The sequence below is a fragment of the Erythranthe guttata genome, chromosome 7 (genome assembly GCF_056151865.1).
Source record: "Erythranthe guttata isolate IM_541 chromosome 7, IM_541, whole genome shotgun sequence".
Lineage (NCBI taxonomy): Eukaryota > Viridiplantae > Streptophyta > Magnoliopsida > Lamiales > Phrymaceae > Erythranthe > Erythranthe guttata.
The window spans coordinates 2,025,787-2,052,862 of NC_142539.1; the positions used below are offsets into that span (position 1 = coordinate 2,025,787).

General features: G+C 34.4%; 6 protein-coding genes across 7 annotated transcripts; 4 read left to right on the forward strand and 2 right to left on the reverse strand.

Moving 5' to 3' along the window:
- The first annotated feature begins 289 nt into the window (after nucleotides 1–289).
- Nucleotides 290–1,985, forward strand: LOC105953230 (heat stress transcription factor A-6b). The gene is made up of 2 exons (XM_088820647.1): nucleotides 290–589; nucleotides 1,195–1,985. The coding sequence occupies exons 1-2, from the start codon at nucleotides 356–358 to the stop codon at nucleotides 1,897–1,899; spliced, it is 939 nt and encodes a 312-aa protein (XP_088676773.1). The 5' UTR covers nucleotides 290–355; the 3' UTR covers nucleotides 1,900–1,985.
- Nucleotides 1,986–2,341: 356 nt separating this feature from the next.
- LOC105953288 (uncharacterized) lies at nucleotides 2,342–9,692 on the forward strand. Of its 2 annotated transcripts, none has more exons than XM_012976945.2 (18): nucleotides 2,342–2,931; nucleotides 3,488–3,727; nucleotides 4,446–4,509; nucleotides 4,591–4,720; nucleotides 4,796–4,937; nucleotides 5,643–5,885; nucleotides 5,985–6,069; nucleotides 6,879–6,981; nucleotides 7,387–7,512; nucleotides 7,595–7,708; nucleotides 7,850–7,968; nucleotides 8,059–8,146; nucleotides 8,247–8,339; nucleotides 8,431–8,520; nucleotides 8,627–8,746; nucleotides 8,839–8,930; nucleotides 9,042–9,093; nucleotides 9,376–9,692. In XM_012976945.2, exons 1-18 carry the CDS (start codon nucleotides 2,739–2,741, stop codon nucleotides 9,454–9,456), a joined length of 2,175 nt encoding a protein of 724 aa, XP_012832399.1. In that variant the 5' UTR covers nucleotides 2,342–2,738; the 3' UTR covers nucleotides 9,457–9,692. The 2 variants fall into 2 exon arrangements, with proteins under 2 accessions (XP_012832399.1, XP_012832396.1); XM_012976942.2 differs by having other exon boundaries at nucleotides 2,506–2,931; nucleotides 4,443–4,509.
- Nucleotides 9,693–10,660: 968 nt separating this feature from the next.
- Nucleotides 10,661–12,336, reverse strand: ELIP1 (Chlorophyll A-B binding family protein). The gene is made up of 3 exons (XM_012976941.2): nucleotides 11,783–12,336; nucleotides 11,494–11,583; nucleotides 10,661–11,169 (listed from the first exon to the last, which is right to left on the reverse strand). Exons 1-3 carry the CDS (start codon nucleotides 11,936–11,938, stop codon nucleotides 10,825–10,827), a joined length of 591 nt encoding a protein of 196 aa, XP_012832395.2. The 5' UTR covers nucleotides 11,939–12,336; the 3' UTR covers nucleotides 10,661–10,824.
- Nucleotides 12,337–13,584: 1,248 nt separating this feature from the next.
- On the forward strand, nucleotides 13,585–16,342 carry LOC105953286 (emp24/gp25L/p24 family/GOLD family protein). Its single transcript, XM_012976940.2, has 4 exons — nucleotides 13,585–13,999; nucleotides 14,787–14,973; nucleotides 15,078–15,185; nucleotides 15,895–16,342. Exons 1-4 carry the CDS (start codon nucleotides 13,769–13,771, stop codon nucleotides 16,026–16,028), a joined length of 660 nt encoding a protein of 219 aa, XP_012832394.2. The 5' UTR covers nucleotides 13,585–13,768; the 3' UTR covers nucleotides 16,029–16,342.
- A 1,603-nt stretch (nucleotides 16,343–17,945) lies between these two features.
- Nucleotides 17,946–20,264, forward strand: LOC105953285 (stem-specific protein TSJT1). Its single transcript, XM_012976938.2, has 4 exons — nucleotides 17,946–18,405; nucleotides 18,952–19,192; nucleotides 19,315–19,435; nucleotides 19,840–20,264. The coding sequence occupies exons 1-4, from the start codon at nucleotides 18,200–18,202 to the stop codon at nucleotides 20,028–20,030; spliced, it is 759 nt and encodes a 252-aa protein (XP_012832392.1). The 5' UTR covers nucleotides 17,946–18,199; the 3' UTR covers nucleotides 20,031–20,264.
- Nucleotides 20,200–23,926, reverse strand: DMC1 (DNA repair (Rad51) family protein). The gene is made up of 15 exons (XM_012976937.2): nucleotides 23,815–23,926; nucleotides 23,607–23,689; nucleotides 22,660–22,751; nucleotides 22,499–22,570; nucleotides 22,355–22,393; nucleotides 22,191–22,248; nucleotides 22,061–22,106; nucleotides 21,888–21,933; nucleotides 21,627–21,688; nucleotides 21,423–21,489; nucleotides 21,240–21,332; nucleotides 21,072–21,140; nucleotides 20,904–20,982; nucleotides 20,609–20,775; nucleotides 20,200–20,497 (listed from the first exon to the last, which is right to left on the reverse strand). The coding sequence occupies exons 1-15, from the start codon at nucleotides 23,826–23,828 to the stop codon at nucleotides 20,453–20,455; spliced, it is 1,032 nt and encodes a 343-aa protein (XP_012832391.1). The 5' UTR covers nucleotides 23,829–23,926; the 3' UTR covers nucleotides 20,200–20,452.
- Between the last annotated feature and the right edge of the window lie 3,150 nt (nucleotides 23,927–27,076).

The window sequence follows — 27,076 nt, forward strand, 5'->3', positions numbered from 1 at the left end:
TAGCAATTCAGCATTTTTCATAATAATAATAACATAAATAATAATAATAAAAAAATGTCACTTTTGTGCCAGGTAGTCTTCTTAAGAAGGAGAAAGAAACAACCAAATGGGGACATGAAAATATCACTAGATCCTGCTTGCGTCATCATCTCTCCACCTGTCCAAATTCCATTAGTCTTACTGTAATAAATAATATAATAATATAATAGTATAATAATCATCACCAAACTTGCATTATTTTTTTCACACATATATATATTTCCTTAATTCTCTAGTTTCAGATATTGAGACAAACTCCATCTTTCACACACACACATTTATTATATATTTGTTCCTACAAAAAAATAAAAATAAAATGGAAAATAGAATGCCACAACCAATGGAGGGGTTACACGTGGCAGGGCCCACACCATTTATGAGCAAAACATATGAAATTGTGGATGATCCAAACACAGATGAGATTGTTTCTTGGAGTAGAGGTAACAATAGTTTTATTATTTGGGATCCTCACTCTTTTACACTCAATCTTCTTCCCAGGTACTTCAAACACAACAATTTCTCAAGCTTTGTCAGGCAGCTTAACACCTATGTAAGTTTATATATATATATATATATATCTACTTGTTTTTTTTGGGGTTTTGTCCATATATTCATTTCTTGTATACTTGTTTATAAAAATTTAGGGTAAATTACGGCCACAATTGAGGTAAGGTTAAATTACGAAAAAAACCCTTTTGTTTGGTAATTCCAACTGCCCTTCAAGTATGAATCTTCTTACACGTCCACGCTTATGGTGCCAAATTCAACAGAATCTTCTAGATTCCGTGGGATGTTTTATAGTTTGTACTCGTTTTGTGCAAAAATGCAGTTTTTGATGCATCACAATCTGATATTTACTGGCCAATAGACACATCTTATGGTCATATTGTTTCAAAATGTGGAGCTCGAATGGTGAAACGGGCACAAACTGGAGAATATTCCACTAAAGTTGAGACCACAATGGTGGACGTGTAAGAAGATTCATAGTTGATGGGGTGATTGTGATTACCCAAACATGAAGGGGGTTTTCGTAATTTGACCTTAACTCATTGGTGGTCGTAATTTATATTGAAAATTTTTTGAAGTATATAGATGCAGGTTCTCTTTATATATAAGATTAAAGACCAAGGGAATTAAAATGAAAATTTTGTGCAGGGGTTTAGGAAAGTTGATCCAAACAAATGGGAGTTTGCTAATGAAGGGTTTCTAAGGGGACAAAGGCATCTCTTGAAAAACATCAAGAGGAGGAAAAATACAACATCGTCTAATTTTCAGACAACATTGGAATCGTGCGTTGAAATTGGACGGTTTGGATTGGATGGAGAAATCGACCGTTTGAGGAGGGACAAAAGTGTCCTAATGGCCGAACTAGTGAAACTCAGACAACAACAGCAAATTGCCAATTCGTATCTCGAAGAAATCGAGCAACGCCTAAGAGAAACGGAACTCAAACAACGGCAAACAATGGGTTTCTTGATAAAAGCGATCAAGAATCCCACTTTCTTGCAACAAATAGTCCATCACAAAGAGAAAATTAAGGCTAAGAAGAGAATTAAGAGAATTGATCAAGAATTAGGGCAACAATTAGGAGTCGGTAATAATAACGTTGGAAATATTATTGGAGATTTTGAGGATGGAAATGTGTCTGATGTTAAGTTAGAGCCGGAGGAATTCGATGTGGAGTTTGAGAGATTGGCAATGAGCATGCAAGAACCCTCGATTAATAATTCGGAGGAGGAACGATTAGTAGTAAACGAAGATGATTTCGACAAGCGAATAATTGACGAGACATTGTTTGATGGAGGGTTTTGGGGAGATATGATAAATCATGATGAAATTGGGACAATTAATTTGTTTTGATTATACTTTCAATATGATCAAAAGGCAAGAGTTTTTTGTATGTATAGATTATGTTTGTCCTTTTAATACAAATTTCGAATAGTTTTGAATTTCGTCGATTTTGATTCGAAAACACTCGATTTTAGAACAAGTTTTTATATTCGAATTTTTTTCCACTTAAATAATTTTGGAAACAAACACATCTCCAAATGAATTAAAAAGGGTAAAGTGCAACCCTTCCCCTGAATTAAGGTCTATTTATGACAAACCCCCTCAATTTTCTATAATTACATCAATTCCTCACATATTGTAGATTTCTTGCATCAACACTCTTTTGTAAGGATGGATGTAAGAAATTTTCTAAAAACTAAGGGGTTGTTTATAATTACACTGTGACTCAGGGAGTTGGTTGTAATTGACCCAAAAATGAAGTATATACCCCGAGTATCTACGTGTCGGCAACACTGATTCATCCACCAATTTTAATACGACGTCGTAGAGTGATGACATCATATTGGAGAGTGAGTCAACGCTCCCATCAGCGAGTGGAGGACCGTTGCCACGTGAACGACTACGAACTCCCAGCTGCATCACATTTATAATGACCATGTTGCCCCTCAAAACTTCATTTGAAATGAAACGAACGAGATAGAAGTCGAGGGCAATTCCGTCAACGAAGGTGAGTCTTCAGTCTCAGCGTTAATGTCCAACCATCATCGTGTAATCGCCGTCTCCTCCAACAAATCAATTCAAAAAATCCCCAAATAAAAATTTCCACTCACTAAATTCCTCCCTTCAGATCTAAATCGCCATTGTTAGTTACGCAAAAAAAACCAGTAATTTTGTGTTTGGAGGCTAGGATGGGCGGAGTGCCATCGTCGGCGCGAGCAGGCGGCGGAGCGTGGCCGCAGGAAACGGCCGAGTACTTGATCGGGGAATTCGTCGGCGAGAAATCGTTTCCCCTTGCCTCGGACTACTGGCAGAAGCTTCTCGAGCTTCCACTCGATCTTCGCTGGCCGTCTTATCGCGTTCGCGAAGCTTGCCATATGTTTGGTCAGTGCATTGCCGCTCCCGTTCTTTCATTTTTTTTTGCATTTAATGTCCGTTCGCTTGAATTTTTTCTATTTCGTTCGTTTGCTTTGATTGTTGTGTGAGCTCGCGTGAGTGAGTATGATTTAGTTTTGCCAATTTGATGTTGCATTGTAATTCACTCTCACAGTAGATATTTCTTTTTTGTAGATTATCCAATCATGCCGTTTTGATCTGTTTTTAGGGATTTTGAATTTATTTCTTTCAGCGTAAGTTAGGAGATACTCACTGTAATAATTATTCCGCGTATGGATTGAACAGAAGCTCCAGAGTTTCTTCTTATCGATTTGTTCGGTTATAAATTCATAATCGTACTAAGTTTGAATTAAAATGTGTTAGCAGCTACTCAGGTTATTCGTCTTAGAATATTATGAAAACATTGGCTAGAGAAGTTAATTCATGTAATATGTAAACAATGTTTATGCGGACGGTAATTTATAAATCTCTGCGAGATATTTAAGATTCATTTTCTACTGTGTTGATTTTTATTTTTTATTTTTTGGTTATATTTTGTTTGCAGCAATGAATAATGGTAGTACAAGGCACCTCACAAAGATTCTGATTCACCTAGCATGGTGCTTGCAAGAGTGTGTTTCGGCTTCTGATGTGGCATCCCCTGCTTTCTCAAAAGCTCTTAATGCTTTGTTTATATCATCTGTTTTTCTGAAGTATGTCATCGAGAATTCTAAGAGTGACAACTTTGAAGAACTATACTTGTCGCTGGAAGAAACTGATCCTGTGCCCAGTAATTTTGTAAAAGGTTCCAGTTCTGCAATCAACTTTTATTTTATTATCTTTAAATTTTACGGTCTATCATCTCATTCGTGCCTATTCTGCATTGGGGAACTTTGTTACTTTTTTCCCCTCTATAATCCTATTCATGTGTGCTATTCTCATGAAAAAAAATGAGTGGACTGTATTAAGAAATAAAATTTCACATTCTTTTTGGGTTGCATATGATGCATGCGCTTGTGCCAAGACTTTTTTTGCTGTTTGAACTTGCCGAGGTCAATCATACACCATATAGAGAGATATGCCACGAAACATATTATAATGGCGTGTTTGAGCGTGCAATATTTATGAGGAAGAATGATGATAGTCCAATAAATGATGTAGCCGTGTGATATTTCTATCACATTATAATGAAGAATGAAGATGCACTAAGAGATTCTTGACTTTATTTTTGTGGAGAAATGGAGTATAATTCAAAAAATACTAAAGAATGATCCGTTTCCCTCAAATTGAGTGGAAAGGCATTTTCCAGTTACACGTAATTTTTTTATAAAGCATGAATTGTTACACTCAAGGTCATATTATTTTCTTTCAATTCTCAATCCTATCATGATCAGTTCCAACTTTCCGCTCATTGTTACACTATGACCTTAATAATTTACTTATTAAATTTTCCTATTTCTAGACCATTTTGGAGCAGTTTATTTACTTTACTTTGTTAATCATATCTGTCATTTACAAAGCAGGTCAAAATGTCGAAAACCTTATCATGCTCAGTGCACTTAGCTTTATTGCCAACGTTGATGTTAGGTATGCTGTGATTTATGACATATGTCCATGAATGTTCTTCTTGATATATATAATCCATAACACCACTATTTTTCTCTGTAGTCCTGGAACATATCTTCTGCATCAAGAGCTGCTCAACTTCATATTGATTGCGATGTCTACTCAACTTCTCTCTGGGCCAACACCAGGACCGAATGATGTCCACCCTTTTATCGATGCAGCAATGGCTCAGGTGAATCCAAGCTACTTTAAGAGCTTCAATCTAGTCGGCAATTCTTTTTCCGGTTATTGACTGTTGTTTCTGCAGGAAAGTTCTTTGGTTAATCTTGTTGTCCGCAAGTTATTGCTGAATTACATCACACGCCCACAGTTTCCTGTAGACAGTTCATTTTCTATATTATCTGAAGGAAATCAGCGTGGTGTCCTAACGAGAGTTCGCTCTGCAGCTGGTATGAAATTGCCCAATCCCTTTATCTATTTCTTTTGAACTAATATGTGATGTAAATCTATTGCCTTCTCTTATTCGGTTGAATCTTGATTTCAAGTAACATAAGAACATGTTATGTAAAATATTCTATAAATTAGCATTATTATTGTTCACTTTGTTCACATTCAAGACTTGGAACATCTGTTATGTTGCTGAATTTGTGTTTTTGGATTTTAAATTGTAACATATTTTTAATGGTTTTGACACCTTTAGTTCTCAAAATGTCAGTTTTCCTTGTTTAGTTTTAGATTCTCTGCTTTGTCTTTGCCCATAGGAGATGGTGATGTAGTTTACAAGACGTGCTTTCGTTCTTTGTTATCTAGCATTATATTTTCCTGACTTCTATTGTTTATCTTCTGACTGACATGTAATTCATACTTCCAGCAATTTGAGACTGCTGTTATCACTTTTATCTTTCACATAGTCAACTAATTTACATTTTGTGGTAATAACTAGTAATAAGTAAAACATTAAGACTGCTTTCTCTGCTAATGGACTCCTTGAAGATTCACCATTTGAGTTGGCTAAGTAATTTAAAGGCAATAGCATCAAATATATTATCAACTCTAGTTTTCAAGACATGCTTTTGTTCTTTGTTCTCTAGTATTTTATTTTTCCGACTTCCATTTTATTCATCTTCTGACTGACATGTAATTCATACTTGCAGCAAACTTAATGCTATTTCCGTTCAATTACTTGGCCAACAGAAACGGTGAAGATTCAAAGAGTCCATTAGCAGAAGGCAGTCCTAACGTTTTACTTATTACTAGTTATTACCATAAATGTATATTAGTTGACTATGTGAAGGATAAAAGTCATAACAGCAGTCCCGAGACCCTCCTCAAGGAAGAAACATATTTTTCTGAAAACCCTTTCCGCAAAGCACTACAAAATGTCCAGGATATTGAATGTAAGGTCCTTTACTTTGCGAGATATTTTATCTTTTTTATTGAAGAATGAGGATTTGGAAATACTTAAATCTTTAAGTCTTTGAGTGGTCTGCCTGCAGTTGATCACAATGATATAGAGGGGAATGCACACAGTGGTCCGGTTATTAGACTACCTTTCACTTCTATTTATGATACTCTTGGCATGTAAGTTTTTCGATTAGCTTCTGCTTTACATGGGAAATTGAATTCAGTAATTGTGCTATATGACAATTAACCCTCTGAATCCTCTTATTGTCATCTTTTACTGACAAATCTGTTCTTGCCAAATAAAATCGCCGTAAAAGGTTTATATAAATGTACGAGTTACATGACATGAATTTAGATTTGCATTTGCTAGAGCTTCAACTGTGTTCGTTTTAGTTATTTTGGTTAGCAGGAAGGACTATTTGTTATATGAATATGGAATTTGAAGTATGACTTTGGTAGGTTATGATTTAGTTTTCTATTTTAGTTTCTTAAAAAAATAAATGCTCTTGTGTAGGTTGCTTTATATTTAGATTTTGGTTGGAGGAGTTATATCTTAAAAAAAAAAATTAAGTGTCTGCAGCCACGGATCCCTCTACCTAGGGGTGTGAACGAGCCGAGCTTGAGCTCGAGCTCATCGAGTCAATTATGTATATATATATATATATATATATATATATATACAAATTAAGAAAAAAAAAAAAAGAAGGCAGCTCGCGAGCCGGCTCGCAAGCTGTCGAACAACTAAATTTGTGCTCGAGCTCGAGCTCGTGAGCTCGAAAAACCCGAGCTCGAGTTCGAGCCTTTGTCGAGCCGGCTCGTCGAGTTCGCGAGCCGGCTCGGCTCGTTTACCACCCCTACCTCTACCCCCCTGACCCCACCCCATTAGGACAACGAATGAAAATGCTTGTCTAAAGAGCTCAAAAATCAAAATAATTGCGTTTTTAGCTCTATCTCTCACCTCTTGAACGGGTATTTTTATTTTTCAGGTGCTTGGCAGATGAAAACTCTGTTCTGTTGCTTTATTCACTGTTGCATGGAAATTCTGATTTTCTGGCGTATGTTTTGGTGCGAACAGATGTAGATACACTGGTTAGAATCCGAAACTTTCACATCCCTAATCGTATATTAGGTCATTTTCATGGAGAGAATCACCTCATATGCCCTCAACCTAATAAAGAAATTGTATATAGTATATTAGAGAAGAGGCATTAATATTCTTTGTTATATAAATTGCAGTAGTGTTAAAAACTCTCGTAGATATTATTGGAAAAGTTGAAACATCCACTGTAGTCTACTTTCATCATTTTGTCCTATGTGAAAAGCATGCTCTATGAAACTACTTTTTCTCACTATGATTTTCTTTTTCAATGTGCGAGTATCAGTACAATTTGCTGGTAGCTTAGGAAAAATTATTCCGAGTGTTTGTCTGGTCATTTGCATCCATTCTACGTTTGGTTTAAATTTTGTTGTGATAATGGCTTTTATGATTAACAGTTGATGCCCATGTTGGAGACACTATATAATGCCCCTAGCAGGACGTCCAATCATATATACATGGTTCTTGTAATCTTTCTTATACTAAGTCAAGATTCCTCTTTCAATGCCAGCATCCACGAACTGGTAAAGATAGTTTTGATTCGTCCATAGTATAAGAATCTTGTCTTAAGGTTCAATCTTCTTAGTCAAATATTTATTCTTACAGATTCTTCCTAATGTTCCATGGTATCAAGAACGCCTCCTTTATCAGACTTCTCTTGGTTCCCTCATGGTGATAATTTTAATCAGGACTGTTAAATTCAATCTCTCTAAGCTACGGGTAAGTCGTAATGCATTCTTAATGTATCATCTTTTTTTAAGATTCATTATTTATTGCTTATGAATAATGTATTTGGAATCTTGAGTGCAACATAGCAATTTATTCGGTTATTTGGTGTTTTCGACGTTCTTATGGCAACAGGATATCTACCTCCACACTAATTGTCTCGCAACTTTGGCAAACATGGCACCACATGTTCACAGACTGAGTTCATATGCGGCGCAGCGGTTGGTTAGCCTTTTTGATATGCTTTCACGCAAGTATGTCTCATCTTATTTTTGTTCAATAATCATTAATCCAGACATTCATAGTCAAATCTGATTCGTTATTTCAAATATCACAATCTTTAGGTATAACAAATTAGCGGAGGTTAAGAACAACAAGATGAACACATCATATAATGATGATTTAAGAGGAGTCGGCCTTCCTGATGATCCGGTAACAAATTTATTTTCTTGATATATTTAGCAACGGAAGTCCATCTTGTTTTATGTGATTGTAATAGAGACATTATTGACCCTTATTCATTATGGTGCAGTCAGCTGAACTGCATATATATACTGACTTCCTGAGACTTGTGCTGGAGATAATAAACGCAATCCTAACTTACGCATTGCCTCGAAACCGCGAGGTATTAAAGTTGCATTTGATTTTTCAATTCGTTTTTTCATTTTCTCGTTGGTATATTGCATAACTTAGCTTACTGTGGATATAACTTTCAGGTTGTTTATGCAATAATGCACAGGCAGGAAATTTTTCTACCTTTCAGAAATCATCCACGTTTTATCGAGCCGTTGGAAAATATATATACTGTATGTGCTCAGAAGACAATATATTTCCCAGTTCGTAAGTAAATTCACTTGCAGTTTAATTGCTAAATGCTAACAATATCAAGTTTGGAACTTTCTTCTATACCAGGTATTGGATTTCTTTAATAAACGGGTTGATGCACAGAAAGCAGATAGAGAATGGTCGGTGGACAAACTACTTGAAGTCATAATCAACAACTGTCGATCTTGGAGAGGCGAGGGCATGAAGGTAAATTAAGTAAATGCTTCTTTACGTTTGTATATTTCTTTAGATGCTTTAATAATATTATTATCTAACCCAATTTTTTGTTCTTGGAAAAGATGTTTACGCAGTTACGTTTCACGTACGAACAAGAGAGTCATCCTGAGGAATTCTTCATCCCGTATGTGTGGCAGTTGGTATTATCGCACGGGTATTGCTCTTGAACATAATTTACATGTCCTAATCACTGGATACTATTTAATCGCCGAAGATTTTACATTTTCTTTTATGGGTTTTGATTATGTAATGCGGTCTTATGCAGTGGTTTCACTTTCAGTCCGAGCAGCATTAACTTATTCCCAGTCCCCGTAGAAGTAAGTATCGTTTTCCATTTAATAATATTTTTGCCTTGCATTTGCATATATTATACTAATAATCACCAATAGTCATTTTTCCTAATAAATATATATAAATATTAACTTGTTTGTAGGCTTGTCGCTTTAAAGGGTAATCTTTCATTGTAAAGTCGAAACAAATGAAAACAAACTTTTTTCAGTAAATCGAGTAATCGACTATAACTCAGGACACCCTAAAGAAGTGTAAAAAATTTGCAGTGAGATATATTAATGGATTGTTATATCTGTATCGAAATACAGGAAATATACGAGCACGATGTGGAGAAGCCCGTAAACGGAGAGCTGAAAGAAAACGGACTTCAAGTAGGGATTCCTGTATAGTGGAGTTTTTTTGTAAACCTTATAATGAGATTCTAAGTGTAATGTACATATATTATATATACATATACATACATATATATACACACACGTGTAATAGGAAGGAATTTTCAATTCATTTTTTGTTTATATTCCTTGAGTATATAGATGTATGTCTTTTCCTATGGATATCATCACTGTAACGTGTCCTAAAATTTTTGCAAATCTATGATTTTGGAGATGTGAACTTAATATCAAAATTGGTCCAGAACCATAATTTTGGACCTTATCGCACGTGCTGTTGCTTTCAGTGCGCGTTGCACGTGCTGTCTGTTGGTAATGCGTACAATATCTTACGTTTAACGAACTCTCACATAGATGATTTCATTTTTTGAAATTACGAAAATCCCCTTGAACTTAAGCTAAATCATGAAAAACACCCCCAACTTATCCATAATTACAAAAATCTCCTGGACGTTTGTTTTCCGTCTTACATCGACCTCATTTCAATGTGGTTTTTCCACGGAATCTTTCTTATATTAGAAAATTCTTCTCGAAAAATACCAATTCTACTTCTACATACGTGACATTTTTTTATGCTATTTTTCAGAGACAAAAATGACTTTCAGATAGTTGTGAATGTGCTATCTAAGAAGAATAAAGATTTTGTGTAAAGGTTACCTGAGGGAAAAGTAGCATAGAAAAATGTTCCGTGTGTAGGGATAGAACCGGCATTTTTTGGAGAATATTCCTTAGAATAAAAAAGATCCGTAAAATCTTCACGCTATAAGAGGTTGAAAGATGGAAACAAACGGAGAAGATTTTGATACTTGCGTATAGATAGGGCTACTTTTGTAATTTAGCCTATATCTAGGAAAAATTTCATAGATTAAACTTTTTTGGAAGGGCTACCTAAACACGATAACCAAGTGGGATTCAATTTTACTTAATTGTCACTATCAGTACTGCAGTATCGAGCAATTTTGGACCATTTGACTACAAGTCAAAATTGAAAGGGTAGTATTCCAGAAAAGTTTTGATTTGAGACAATATTTTACATTATGAATTACAAATAATCCAATTTTCAACATAATTTTAGTACAAGTATGAAATTTCAATTATTTTTTAAACATAATTGAGTTTAGTTTTTCAATTCTGTTCCATCCAATTTCATGGCCATATATGTGTAAATAAATAACAAGATTCCAACATCCTTCAACAATCCAGATTTTTCATGCATTCCAATTTGCACATATATATATATATTTGTATAATTCAATAACAGTCACAAAATTACAATCAAAAGATCATAATCCCACCAACTAAATACAAAAATATCAAGAACCATAATACCTAAGTCCCAATAAATCGAAGAAACCCTAGAATAATAAATTACACAAGAGCTCCACCTTTAACAAACTCAGTGAGTGCCAATGCAACCAAACCCAACATAGCGAACCTCCCGTTCCATGTTTCGACGTCCGACGTGAAAAACCCCTCCGATTTCGATTCCGCGGTCACGCCTTTAAACAACGGAATAACAGATGCAAACGTTAGCAAGATGCTTGTACCGAGAAACCACGGGAATCCACCCTCCGAAACCTGCGCGAATAAATCCTGGCCGCTCGCTAATTCCGCACCCAATGCCGCCACGAATCCAACCATCGCCAAGCGCCCGTTGATTTTTTCCGGCGCCGGGCCGCTGAATGCAAATATGTCGAAGAAATTCGTGCTCACCTAGGAAAAAAAAAATTAAAAAGCAAATTTTCAGTAACTAATTCTAAAAATTGCGACGCGCACGAGCAGTGGAGGAGCCAGCATACGGCTATAGCTACTTACACAATGTTTCTCTAATGCTTATGTTATATAAAGATATTCATTACTATTTGTTAATTGCATTATTGCACCTTAGAAACTTTATAATTCATAATTTAGCCCCACACTTTGAAAATTATAGATATAAAATTAAAAATTGAATTAACACCCCAAGACAAAATTATAATAAAAACTATGTTATAAATTAGCCATCAGAAGTAACAAACTAAGCTATAATAAAAGTACCTTGGGCTTTGCTGGTGGTGGTGGTGGGGTTAGCTTGGGAGTGGCTGCCGCCGCCGGCGCCGCCGTCGGAACCTCCTTGATCTCATCTCCCTGTCAAGATCAAGAAACAATTAACCCAGATCTTGAAATAAATACATATATTTATATATATATATATATATATATATATATATATATATATATATATATATATATATATATATATATATATATATATATATATATATATATATATATATATATATATATATATATATATATATCAACAAATCTTGTAAAAAAGACTCACCTCAGCCATACTTCTAACACTAAATTTCATGTTCCTCTTCATGGGCAACAAAGCAAGGTTAGAAGGACCAAAACCCTGGCTCAAAGCAGCCTTCCTTGTAGCAACTGGGCTACCATAAGAGACTGCAGACATTCCACAGCAAGATGCAGCAGCCATTGTGTTTTAGTGTGTGTGAGAGAGAAAAAAATAAAGAAGCTGTGTTTATAAAACTTGTAGAGAGAGAAAGTAAGAGTTAGGTGAGATAGTATTGATTGCAGGAGAGCTAGCTAGCTGTATTCAACTTAGCTTTTAATGGAGGTTGCTGGTGCATGATGATAAGGTGGAAATCATGGGGTATTTATATAAAGTGCATGGGGTTGGCCAATTGCCCATAATTTTGGAGCAAAGGACAAAATTGGAAAAACAAAAAAAAAAGGGGTGGATATTTGTTCGGCCACGTAAATTGATTTTCGCCCGTTAAAACCAAGAAACTACTGTGTGTTCACGTGGTTGCTTATGGACTCACAAATGTAAGTATACTCTTGAAAATTTTAGATCATTCTAGATTTCTATACACCATGATTCATTTTACCACTAATTATTTACATTATGTGAAATTTAATCGCTAAATTTGATTGAATAACTACACACTAAAAACACGCATATACATGGGTGTGTGATTATATGTAGATTTGTAGTTGAAATCCACCCAAGTGTGAATAACCATTTAATTTTACGTTAGTTACCTATATACAGTAGAATATCGATAAATTATTAACCTCGCTTAAATAATAATTTCTTACAGTTCGTATTCAGTAAAAACGTACTAAATTATTAGCTCGATAATTTAATATTTCATTAAATTAATAGAATTTTGTCGGTCCCGGCTGTATTAATCTATCGAGGTTTAACTGTATACTATTATATATCTGGTGGTAATATTTAGCATTACTTTTCGATGATTCATGTTTACTTGTATTGGAGCTGAAAGTTGAATGGATCGGATGATTGGAAATAAGCCTTTCTGATAATATTTTTGGTTGGATAACAAAATTGGATCGGAAAATTGAAATTTCCAAATATAATTAAAATTAAAATTCCAATTCCCAGAAAAAGGAAAAAATTGGAAATTGTAATATAGGAAATCGAGATAAAGATAATTATTCCAAAGTCGAGAAAAATCGAATTGAAATTCGCGAAATTCAAAAATTCCGTTCCGACTTGCGAAGTAAAAAGTATACATGCAACATATAATTTGTGAGTTTTTGGCCCAAACGGATTTCCCATTTTGCGGCCCATAATTTAGTACTCTGGGCTTGGGGATTTAATTGGAAGGGTGTCCATTTATTTTCGTTCAATTAATATATTTCATTTTATTGAGTAATTTTAACCAATAGAGTATAGAAGAAAAAATGTTTATAAGCAAAATATTAGAAAGCTATTAATCAATTTTCAAAATCTTATGCAAACAATAATAAGCTTTTATTTATTTTTTTTTTTTTTCAAAATCACTTTTGAAATGTCTGCAATATTAACTTTACTTTCGCATTCTCTTAAAATAACATGCTTTAAGCTAAAGAAAAAAAACAATAAATAATTTTTTTTAGATAATGTCTGCAAAAGTTTATTCAAAAGCAGAAGTTGGTAATTATAAATTATTAAAATGTTTAAAATTGATTTTTAATAGAATTTACAAACACACCACCTTTTAGAACTAAACACATATCACTAACTTAACTCGTAATCTCATTTTTTTTAAATTAATTCATCATCTTTATTTGTTTTTTTTTTTATTTATTAAAAAACTCCGAAAATCAATTTGGAAATTGAAATGTAAATAGTCGTCCACTACAAACGAACGTGCTGCGTGGTGGTATCCAATAATATTGCTCCACGTCGATAAACACACACACAAATCAAAGACCAAAAACCAGTTCACATAATATTGCTACACGACGACCGACTTCACTTTCGGGGCTCCGAATAGATAGTTAGATCCAGTTCACAATGGAGAGGGGGAGGGGAGGAATTATCCGGTGCGGCGCGGCGGCGTACGCGCTTCTGTGCCTCCTGATTTTGAGCACCGTGAGCCGTGTGCCGGCGCTTTCGGTGACGGTCAACGACGAGGAGTGCATATACGACTACGTTTTGTACGAAGGCGACACCGTTTCCGGCAATTTCGTCGTCGTCGATCACGATATCTTCTGGAACTCCGATCATCCAGGCATCGACTTCACTGTATTAGTTCTTCCTTCCCCTTATACATACACATATGTTGGTTTTTTTTTTCTCGTGTGAATGAGTATTGATCTGTGAAATTGAAATCAATTTTGTGATGTGGAGATCTAGGTATTGTAAATTTTTGTGTTTTTTTCCCGGAAAATTGGGGTTTTTGTTTAATTAGGTCTTTAATTGCTGCTTGTTTATAAGTTAGTTCATTCGTTATTGGAAATGGGTGTGATTGGTAGTTTTTGCTAAAATTTGCTTTATTTTATTTTTGGGGTTTTTGTATTGTTGTTGATTTGTGTTTTGGGTTTTTATTTGCTCTTATGTGATTTATTGAATATTAAACGATTCGATCAATGCTTAGTTTGAGTGAAGTTATCCTGCATTATGAAGATATGCTTAACAGTACAGTCTTTTAGATTGTAAGTGTATACGAGTACGACTATCAAACGTTAGTGTTCGAAACACCTAGTCCGAGATACATTTCACTTGGCCAGATTGAAACGAGGCTACAATTAAGAAACGAGGCTATAATTAAGGAAAAAAAAGGAGATAATCCATGGGGTTTTGGAAGCCGAAGTTGCTTATTTTGTTTCAATCTGTTTGAACGTTCTAGGAAAGAGCTTATTATTTTGGGCTACGTCTGCATAGTATGCATGCATTTATTGCGAAGACAACGTTTATCAATACGAAAGTTGATGCAAGGCTTTGTTTGTTTAGATTTAGATTAATTCCTCAAATTAATTGACGGGGGTGTTGATATTGATACTTGGTCATTTTCTGTTCTTGATGTATATAGGTGACATCTCCAGCGGGTGATACCGTTCACAATATGAAAGGAACAGCTGGTGACAAATTTGAGTTCAAGGCCCCTAAAAGTGGAATGTACAAATTTTGTTTCCATAATCCATTTTCCACGCCAGAAACAGTCTCTTTCTATATACACGTCGGCCATATTCCCACCGAACATGACCTAGCAAAGGATGGTATGTCGAATTTATTTACATTTCTCGTTGATTTTATCATGTTGAATAAGTCATTTCTAACTGTGATGCGATTATTTTTTTCATTTGTACATTTGCATTTATAGAACATTTGGACCCCATTAATGTCAAAATTGCTGAACTGAGGGAGGCACTCGAATCTGTTACGGCAGAGCAGAATTACCTGAAAGCGCGCGATACACGTCATCGTCATAGTAAGATTTTTTTTTCCTTCCCCTTTTACCCTTTATCCACATATTTTCTAATTATAGTGTTGATAGACATATAAGGATAATCTAGATATAGGGTATCTTTAATCTCAATCAAGAAAATCGGTATTCCTTAATTACATGTATGACTTTACCTCACTTTAGAAAGCCTCCGTAGGCTTTTCACATCCTAATTATGGACTGGAATTTGGATTTTAAATACTTTGTGGTCGAGTTATTATATCATATATATATGACCCCGAATGCTGAAAGTATGATTTAATCCTTATGTTAGCAGTTCTATTAACAAGATAATACCGATAAATTGAAATCTCTGATTGTAGTTTGTTAATCTCTAAAGTTATGGGCATTCGATGTGGTTAAACCTTTTGTTCTACCTTATACAGATAAGTGCAAAGTGCAACTCATCAAGGCCTTGTTTGGTTTCTAAAATAAGACTAACCATGATAAAACTATTCAATCCTTTACGAAGTTAGTTGTATAATTAGAGATATGATAGGTCATAATCTCCCAATAAGCCAATATAAGAGCTCAATTTTTCATAATTCCGGGCCGACATGGGAAGTTAGTAGAATAATCATGAATTATCGTACCAACCAAACGAGGCCCAAGTATAGTAACAGAAACGGATTTTTTTAGTGTTATTAATAATTGCTTAGTAATAATGCCATATTAACGTATGTTCTTGGTGCAGCCAACGAGAGCACAAGAAAGCGCGTCATATTTTACACTGTCGCAGAATACATACTGCTAGCACTCGTAAGTGGACTTCAGGTTGCGTACATTCGTCGTTTGTTCAGCAAATCGGTGGCATACAATCGTGTCTGATTACCACTCGGGAAAATATTTTTCCTCTAGAAATGCTTCTAATGTGAAGGGTAAAAAGGTAAAAAGAGTGAGGAGGAAAGTGAATTGTGTGGTTTTGTATACTGGAAATGGTAATTTATTTTGCAGTCCTTTTGATTATTTATTTAGGGAATCTAGATATAGATGTGAAATACTGAACCTAGTTTTCTCATGGGATTTATTATGAATTGCCGACAGATAGTCTTTCTTTTTCAAACCTTTTTAGAGGATAATATTAATCTTGTTTATTAAATATTAATTACTCAAACTTAAATTTTTTATTTTTTAATGTCCAACTGATTTTTTTATTTTCCCTATATTGCTCAAGACTTTTTTAGAAATTCTGAAACTGATGAATTTTCATAAATTATCACCATTACTCGAAAAGGCTCTAGCACGGACTCAGAAACGGCGATACGGCATTAGTGGACTTCTATTATCATTTGGGCCTTTATAATTATAATAGGTCCAAATGATAATCGAATTCCACTAAAGTTCAAAGCCCATATAGTGTTGGCCCATGAAGGCCCAATTCGATCAGCTCAAGCTCACAATGAAGCTAAGCACATTTATAAAGACACATTTTCTTAATTAATTATAGATCATCATTCATTAACCTATAATATTATCTTAAAATTTTCTCCCACTTTCTAGAACTTCGTAGTTGATTTGGACCTGGTGTAACACACCGGCTTGTTTTGAACCGTACATCTATATAAATAATTGTTCACTAAGTACACGTATACATGAGTGTGTGTATGAGATCAGTTTTGGGGGCCCTAGGCGAGATTTGAAGACGACTAAAAAATGGGGCCCTTCTACAATATACAATAAAACTTATTTTTATAAAAAAAGGTGATAAACTCGATGTTAACTCGATTTTGTAAGGTACATAGTCGGTGGCAAGAGTAGAAATTTGTGATATAGTGGGGTTCAAGTTTTTGGGGGTTCGGGGGCAGCGCCCCCGGTTTTTTTTAAGGATAATTTGCATGAAGTAGCACTAAAACAAGTGAATATATATAAAAATAAGTAACTAATACATTATAAATTTAATAATTAGGGGCCCCCTGATTAGAACAATTATAGATTCAAGTAAGAACGGTGAATTTATATCTATTTATGAATTAATGTTCTCAATAATTATATATACATAATATATATTTTTTCAATAAATGTTCATATATAAAGGATATAAACAAATTTGGGGGCCCTAAATTTTTGAAAATACCCGGGGGCCCTAGGCGACTGCCTACTTCGCCTCTCCTCAGAACCGGCCCTGTATGAGATGCTACATCTAGTGTAACACACCGGATGATTTCGAACAATAAATCTACGTAGATAAATGCATACTAAATACGCATACATATTGGTATGTTATTATGTAGATCAGTGGTTCAAGAATACTTGATGTATTTTACTGGGTATAGCATTCATAAAATCGTTTAGATTTGTGCACATATTGGATATTCAGATGGACCAATTTTTTTTTAAATTTGAAATATGTAAGTGGTTTTGGAATCTTTTAGTGGCTCAGATCTAAATTTCTAAAAGTTTTTGGACGTGTTTATAAATATATGAAAATGACACATCTTCGGTCTTCCCAATCTTTGACCCACAAATATGCAACTCAATAATTAATTAAATATTCTTTATCATTTATTATTGATGATTATACAACTATTATTAACGATAATTATATTATCCACTTGGTCCAGTCATTTTAAGGTGAGTTTTCGCTGTTTCCACGTTATCACTTTCTACTGGATAAGCTCGCCACCACTTTTGTCAAACTGAAGTGTAAAATTACAAAAGTACCCTTCGTGAGTCATAATCATGTGTATTAAAATCATAAATAATAATACTACTACACATGACTCACGATTAAATAATAAATAAATCAATCAAAAAATAATAATTAAAATGTCACCCCCTTCATTACAAAAAATATTCCACAAATAAAAGGGCATATTCGTCACAAAAAACTAACAAAATCAAACTCTAACCCCACTCCCACAGATATTTGTATATATAGATATAGCTGTGGGCCCCACCACTCTCTCCTTCTTCTACTTCTTCAAGAAAGTCAAATCATCCTATCACCATTTTCACTTCAAATTTTCTTAGCAAAGCAGAAGAAAGAACCAAAAAAAAAAATGTTGGCAGTATTCCATAAATCGGTGGCGAAAAGCCCGGAGGCATTAGCACAGAGCCCGGAAGCAGAATCTTCAGTATCTGTGCTGAAAGATGGATTCTTGGACAGCCATTTCTCTTCCGTACACCCTGGCTCCGTCGTCATCAACCTCGCTTCTTCCGGCTTCATCGCCTATTCTTCCGACAAACAGAACCCTCTTCTTCCTAGGTTCTCTTTCTCTCTCTCTCTCTCTCTCTCTCTCTCTCTCTCTCTCTCTCTCTCTCTTGATTTTCATTTCATTTTGGTGGTCGTACTATTCTGGGTTTTGCATTTTGCTTTTACCATGATCGGATCTATAAGTTAGTTTCTAATGGAGTTTTAATAATGATCTTATATTTTTATTAAGAATAAAAGTTCCCTCACTATTCTGTTTCGGTTTCGGTTTCGGTTTTGGTTTCTACTGCTTATTCATCATTAGATCTTTCTCGGGTTTATTATATCGAATTGCTAAAAAAAAACTACCTCATATTAATTTATTGACCAAAACACCCCTATGATTTCAAACTTTTTTAGCAACACAACCCCATAAACAAGTTAGTAATTGCTAAAAAAAGTTAAATCATAGGGGGTTTTAAAACTAAAATAACAATGGGGTTAGTTTTTTAGCAATTCGATATAACGCGGGGGTTGGAACTGCGATAATATCGATATTTTCCCTCAGTCATCAACTATCCTAATTCCCTAATCCTTTTTTTTTTTTTTTTTTTTAATCAGGATATTTGCAGTTGTGGATGATATATTCTGCTTATTCGAAGGCCACATCGAAAATGTGGCGCATCTGAAGCAGCAATACGGGTTAAACAAGAACGCGAACGAAGCGATTATTGTGATCGAGGCTTACAGGACTTTGAGGGATAGAGGTCCGTATCCAGCCGAACAAGTCGTGAGGGATATTCAAGGGAAATTTGCTTTTGTTCTTTTCGACACTAGTTCGAAAACCACATTCATTGCTTCTGTGAGTTTCTTCAATTATTCCATCGTTTTCCAATTTTTAATTTTATTTTTGTTTCTATACTACGTAATATGAATGTATTTGTCGTAAAAGACTGAGTTTGGATCGATATCGGGCTTGTACAGGATGCTGATGGGAGTGTACCCTTCTTTTGGGGAACTGACGCTGAAGGTCATCTCGTTTTCTCGAATGAAGGTGAAGTTGTGAAGCAAGGTTGCGGCAAGTCTTTTGCCCCATTTCCCAAAGGTATATATCGTCTATTTTTTTTATTTGGAAGTTTTGAATTCCATGTGGTTTTAGTTTTTTTATATATGCTCAAGTTATCTATTTATGGCTCGTTTGGTTCGCAGGATAAGATTAGCATTATGCAATCTTACGTTTCACTTGCCGAATAGTTTCTCAAAATTGTACTAACAAAATAAGTTTTGTGCTTTATTCGACTTGTTTTTAACTTTTACTACCTCAATCAAATTCATCTGAAACAGCGTAGAAAGAATAGCGCATTGCATGTATTTAAACTCTCTCTTTTTGTTGATTGAGCAAGAAAATTTAGTCACTTTCTTCCTTTGCCTTCGTTTTTACATATCGCGGAGAAAGATAATTTTGTGGCTAGTCCAAGTCAAGGATTATTTTTTAATTTTTTGTTGTAGGATGCTTCTTCACATCGTCTGGAGGTCTACGAAGCTACGAGCATCCGATCAACGAGTTGAAGGCTGTGCCAAGAGTCGACAGCAAAGGAGAGGTGTGCGGTTTGACCTTCAAAGTTGATTCAGAGTCTCGTAAAGGAAAAACTGCAATGCCAAGAGTCGGAAGTGATGCAAATTGGTCTAAGCACTACTGAAACAACAACTACTACGCCTTTCGTTTATTTGTCTCTGTATGGTTTTTTGCTGAGGTTTACGAATTTCAGCAGTATTTGTGATTTAGCCGTATGAAGACGTAAATCATCGTTTCTTACTAATTCTGCTCCGTACTCGAAAAAAATTCCGATGACGCCATTTTTAATGGTCTCGAGTAAACAATAACACTTCTTTTGAAGCAATAATAATGCATGGAATATTGGTTTTGTAATGTATATTACTATTTACCCCCTCTTTGTTATGCACTGTTCTACCTCATATTTATCACAGATAACAAGCTTATATATATATTTTGTTTAACATAATAAAGCTTTAAATTTGGAAATAGCAGCTAAGCATATTGATTAAGGTAATTAATTGCATCATCATCAGTAAATGCAGATAGAAGTTTGTAGTCAGACTCTCAATCCTTTGCATCTGCAATTCCACCTGGAGTTATCTGGAAAATGTGTTTCTGTTAAGGAAAAAAAAAAAACGAGCCCGGAAATCGTGATTTGGTCAGTTTAAAGATTAGAAATCGTGCCGTTTAAATAGATAAAAAAAAAAAAAAAAAGGATATTGCTTCAGCCTCGGGAAGATTTGGGGCATCAAACACCTTACAGACACGTTGTTCGCCTTTGCCTTTCCTGAACATTAGCCTTATGGTAGCTGCATGAGCCAATACATGGCCGCCAGCTGGCTTCTTCGGGTCCGAAATAAAGACACCTCCTCCAGGATCAGCGATAACTGCAATTATCAATTTCGACAAAATTAATCAGCAGCAATTATTGAGTTAATTTCGTTTCGTTCAGTTGAAAATATATTAACTAAAAACCAAAGTTGAAAAATCTTGATTGCAGTTAAGCATTATATACCCTGGTTGGTCATGTAGACAGCAACATTGAATTCCTCAGCAATCTTGATCAATCTTGAGAGCATCTGAGCCAACTTTTGCTGTAAACAGCAAAACCGAGAGATCAACATTTACGAATAGTTAAGGATTGAAGCTTATATAAATTAATTAATGAAATAATGTGGCAGACCTGGCGGTCTGCAAGTTCTCCTCTTCCCGTGAAGTCCACTCGAAAGAGAGCTATCACCGAATCAACAATCTGAAAAAAACACAGTTCCAACACATAATAATGCCTCGTTACTACTTACTTATTATAGCTGGATTCATCATTAAGAATGATAATACTAAATTAGCTCACCAGAAGTCTGAAGGGCTCTTCAGCCATTTTCGCTGCTAAGCCCAGAAGCAGGTTGTACTGATGTTCATACGTGTAAGCACGAGCATAGATAATCTTCCCAAAAAAAAAAAATAGAATTATAAATTAGATAGCAGAAATCAATTGATAAAGACGGGCATTAGTGAATCGGAAAATAAGCTTTACATTGTCGAGTACAGCTCCTGCATCCATTCCAAACCTTTCACATATGGGTATAATTCGATCTGGTCGGCTGAAAGCAAATTGATTCAAGGAACAACAACAAGCAAAGAAACAAAACCTTTTTTTTTTGTTAATCTAATGCCATAAAAGCAAAGGTATGCAACATGTTGAATTAAATGGTATAAACAAAAAATGAGTAAAGGATACAATGTGCCCTCAGTGTCAATGTAAGCAACCTTTCCATTGCCTCCTTTCATATTAATTGGGAGCTGCAAAATTGGAAAACAAAAATTAGATAAACAAATGCACGGAAACTTCAGTTCAAAATTAGCATAAGAATTATGTGCCATTCAGATTTTAATTTCCGTCTTCATAAAGGACAGATGGATAAACATATGTGTGTGTTGCATCCCCATTAAACGGTTAGATAACAGCTTTGACATAAATTGTTTTTACTAATTTTATTACCTGTGTAGAAACGCAAAGAGTATGCGCCAGCTGTGTTTTTCCAGATCTGAGACAAATGTGGATTACGAGTATTATACTACAAGTTCATCAGAAGCGAAAACACGAACAAATAGTTTGCTTTAAGTTTCACAAGGGTTTTCGTCAAGTCAGTGGAAAAAGAGTGTAGTTGTCACCTGAATTCGCCAAAAGCTTCTGTAATCGCCGAAGTTTCTATGCCACCTATAGCATGGCCAAAAACGAGTTATGTCGTGCATACTATGAAGATAAATAGAATTAAAAACACAGAGGTGATTTCATAATTACCCCCTAAAAGTTCATCCAGAGCTTGGCTTCCGGTTGTGATGCGAACTACTTGTTTTCTCTGTATAGCCAAACAATAGTTTAATATAAGCCTCTAATAATCTAGAAGACTCAACAATTCTCGTAAATCATTATACTAAGCAGCTCAAAGGAACTAGAAATCTCACTTTCAGCAGAGCATCACTTCCAGTGATATAACCAAAGTTCTGTCAAATTTTCGAAAGACAAAAAACAAATAGCATCAGTAACTCAGTACAACACCACAGGTTTGTACAACTAACAGTAACTAAATATCAAATGGAATCACTAACCACTATCTTCTCTACGGCTTCACAGATCTTATCAACTTTTGCCTCAGACAATCCTTTGATTCCAGTCAAACTCTGGCCAATTTATAGAAAAATTAGGTTTCCAGATCATTCGTAAATTGAAATACACACAAGACAGTGAGGTGTAGTAATTCGGTGTTCACCTTCTTAGTGTGCATCATTAAGCCATTGCACGTGTAGATGCCAGCATCCTGCAGCTTCTTCACATCTCCAGCATTGATTCCATGAGCTGTCACTGCAAAAACGACATAGAAAATCTATCAGAACAGAGTCATGATATTGTCCAACCAAAATTATCAGAAAAATCAGTTTCCATCAGGAAATTAACCGAAAAACGTATTGAAGAATTACATTCAACTTCCAGTTCCAGGTGAACATCAATTTTCTTAACATACCATAGAAAATGAAACATAAGGAACAAATTAAATTTATCAAACAGAGACATCCATACATCAACTTAGAGAAGCATTCCATTTACCATACGTCCAAAATTAAATCAAATTTATTTCATGAAGATTACACAGATAGTGTGAAGAAATTATTTAATTCTGGAAACTAATAACATTTTTTTCGATTGTAATTTGTTAAAAAAAATAAAAAAAATTACGCCGATCATGAAACATAAACAGGTTAACGCATGACTATCAGAACCCAAATCTAGCGAAACTTTCCGCCCAAACAGAAATCAATACTACCACGCTGAAAAACATAACAATCATGAACGGAAACTGGTGAGCAGGAATTACACTTTACATACCAAACATGCAAAATTTATCAATCTGAGCGAGTAGATCTAAACATATATACCAGAATACATTCACATTCTTCATCGTATTTAAAACTTCCGTTAGCAAGTAAATATCATAATAACAGTAAATAATCGTGAAACGATTTCTGAAACTAAACAAAATTCATCGGGTATCAAACAAAAACGCAGGAAGCATGTAAATGAGCATGAGCGATCGCATGGAAATCTGAGTTAAATTAAACAGAATTTTCAGATCTGCCATACAAATCAAAATCAAATGCACACAAAACAGAGGCATCATGCTTTTAGGAGATTTAAATGAGCTAAAATTTGAGAGATTACGTTTATCAATTGCTTCGAACAAGTCCTCTTCATCTTCGACTTCTTCCCTCTCGACCAGCTGTAACTGGCTCTGCTCTTCAGCTCTTCCGATCATAATTCAACAAAAAAAAAAAAAAAAACGAAAAATATCAGCTAAAATCACCAACGTTAATAAGATCCAACGATTCGATAATCGAGCGTCAAATGAAAACTGAGAAATTGATCGTACTTGAACGCAAGCATTTTTGTTTCAGAGAGAGGATTTTTAGAGAGAGAGGATTTTTGTTCTTCACGTGGAATGAGAGGGCGCTAAAACGAACAGATGAGAGTCTGATTTTCGAATTCTGAACGATGGAGATTTATATATTGCGGAATCCAGGCGCTTCTTAATTTAGATTTTAAGTTTTGGGTTCCGATCCAGTGCTACAGAACGCTAAATTGATGGGTGTATCCGTTCACGTTTTTTTGTTCATTTGAAGGATATAAATGTAATTTCATAACTTCTTTTTTCTTTTTTTACTATTACCTCAGGTAGATATGCTATTACTTATTACTATTTACCGATTGATACTAATAGCAACAAAACGAGGATTGTGGTAGATTAATACATTTACATCAATAGATCCAGGTGAGAAGGGAAAAACAATGTCCTTTATAATTTTTATTTCAAATAATATTTTAACCATCCAACTAACTAAATACTAATTAAAGTGGTATAGTTGGAGTTTATTTAAAAATATGAAAAATAATTATTGATTTATTTTTAACATACAATTGTTGAGGGATTTTTTGCTAATAAAAATATGATGATACTTATCTTTATGGCTGGTTATTTGAATTCGGTTCTATGTGTTCGATCAAATTCATTTCGATCCACATGAATCCGGTGAATTTGGATTAAGTCTAGTGAGAAGAAATAAACCAGACAGATCGAGTTGACAATTTTTAAAAAATGGATTCATCTTGGATTTACTTTGGATCTATTGAAAATCCAATAAAGAATGAAGTAGACATAATCAAGCCGATTAAATCTCAAAACAAATCAATCAAAGTTAAAAAGTTCAAAATTAAAAATTAAATCTGATTTCTCAATTCAATTCCCAGATCGTTTAATCCCAACTCATCGCCACTTCTCATACTCTTACCTCCATTATCGCCGCCTCGTCTGCAGTGCTCATTCCACCGCGGTCGACACGACATCTCTCTCTCTCTCTTTTCTTTGCGTGTGTGTCAAAGGGATGTTGAAGTGTACGTATATGCGTGTATGCAAAAAGTGTGTGTATTAAAATCATAATCAATATTTTTACTCAAAAAAAAAAAAAAAAAAAAAAAATCATAATCAATATTAGTATCGATAACATTTCAGAATGGACATGGAAGTATTTAATGGGCTAAGTTGAAGAATTGCACCAAACTTGGGTCGATCTTGTAATAACTGAAAACTTGTAAGGCCTTTTAAAAGAATCCAGGGCCCAAGCTACAAGCCCCACAAAACAAGGACTTATATTAAATCATATTTTTGCAGGATATATATATATATATATATATATATATATATATATATACATACATATATATATGTGCCCTAGGCCCCTAGCCTTCACCTTTAAAGATGACCTACCATACAACACTGTTTAAACTACTTTCAAGACCCTAAACCTAAATATTAAAAGATACTAATAAATATATATAAATTAGTGGCCGAATATAATAATAATACATACATATAATAAATTTTACAGTGAGCATAAGTGCATAACCAACAATTATTTTTGTTGCAATTAATGTTATAATATAGTAGACCATGTCACTAATTTTAACATATATACTGACATCAAGAAATGAATTGTTACAACAAATGTGGTAACTTTTTTTCTTATAAACAACAATTAACAAATCAAAAAAGATACAGGATAATGAATGGGCAGCAGCTGCATGCAGCTAAATATTCTGTCATTAGATACAGACTGTAGATATATAATTAAATTATATATATATATATATATATATATATATATATATATATATATATATATATATATATATATATACTGCCCCTTCAGATTGATGATATCTAGTTAGGTAATAAACGCAGAGAAATGTGTGCACTGTGTGATAGGGTATATATAGGGGGGACCACCCTAGAATGAACAGCTAGGGATATATAGTCTACATACTACCAGTCTATACTCTCTTCTGTCACCCTCTCTCACACACAGACAAGGACTACAGCGTGTGTAGGATTTTAGGGTTTGTTGTGTGTGTGTATTTGTGTGTATGTGTGTGTTTTTTGTGACTATAATATAGATACACTCATACACACACTTCAACATACTGTATATATGCAGCAGCTTCTTGGGTTTAACTGTTTATAAGTGTAGATTTGACTACTGAAAAATCATACAATTGTTTACTTTACTTGATAAATTTTGGTCTCGTTTAATAGTCTGCAAACCATAAGTTATTAAATTGTATGTATATATGCTCGGGTTCTAGATCAAGAACTTCAACGAGAATAAATTTTAAGGGTAAATTTACGGTTGCCCCTGAGGTAATGTCAAATTACGAAGAAACTCCTCATGTTTGGATGATTACAACCACCACCCTCAACTATGAATCTTCTTACACGTCTATCATTGTGGTGTCAAATTAGTGGAATCTTATAGATTATATGGAATATTCTCAAGTTTGTACCCGTTTTATCCCATTCGAGCTCCACATTTTGAAGCAAGATTGTACATAACAGATTGTGATGCATCAGAACCTGCATTTTGCACAAAACGAGTATAAACTCGAGAACATTCCATGGAATCTAGAACATTATGTTGAATTTGACACCATCATGGTGGACGTGTAAGAAGATTCATAGTTAGGGATAGTTGTAATTACCCAAACATGAGATTTTTTTGCAATTTAACCTTACTTCATGGAGGTGATTATAATTTTACCCTAAATTTAAATGATATTCAAGATTTTTTGACATAAAAATATTTTGTTATTAGTCAAAATGAAAATATATAGTCATATGGAGTGATTTTGAATAACATAAACTAGATGGTTAGTTGACTATGATATATATAATTTAATTTCAATCGAAAAAATAGTAAAATATCGGGATGTATTGGTTTAAATCTCATAAGAAATAGATTTAAGTTGGGGTTTGTCAAAATTGAAATTTTATAAATATTATTGGGAAAAATTACAGGTCTCACCCCCCAAATTTGTATGAATTTCACATTTAGTTCCCAACGTTCACAAAAAAACACATTTGGTCTTTCACGTTAATTTACTGTCAGTTCGTCCGTTAAGGCATGCACATGCTTGATTTCGTTAGTCCAAACGAAAAATTAACGGAAAGTACTAGATATGTTGAATTATTGAAACATGAGGGATCAAATGTGATGCTTGTAAACATTGAGGACCAAATATGAAATATGTACAAATTTGAGGGATGAAAAAGTATATTTTCCCCGTATTATTGCTAGCTAATT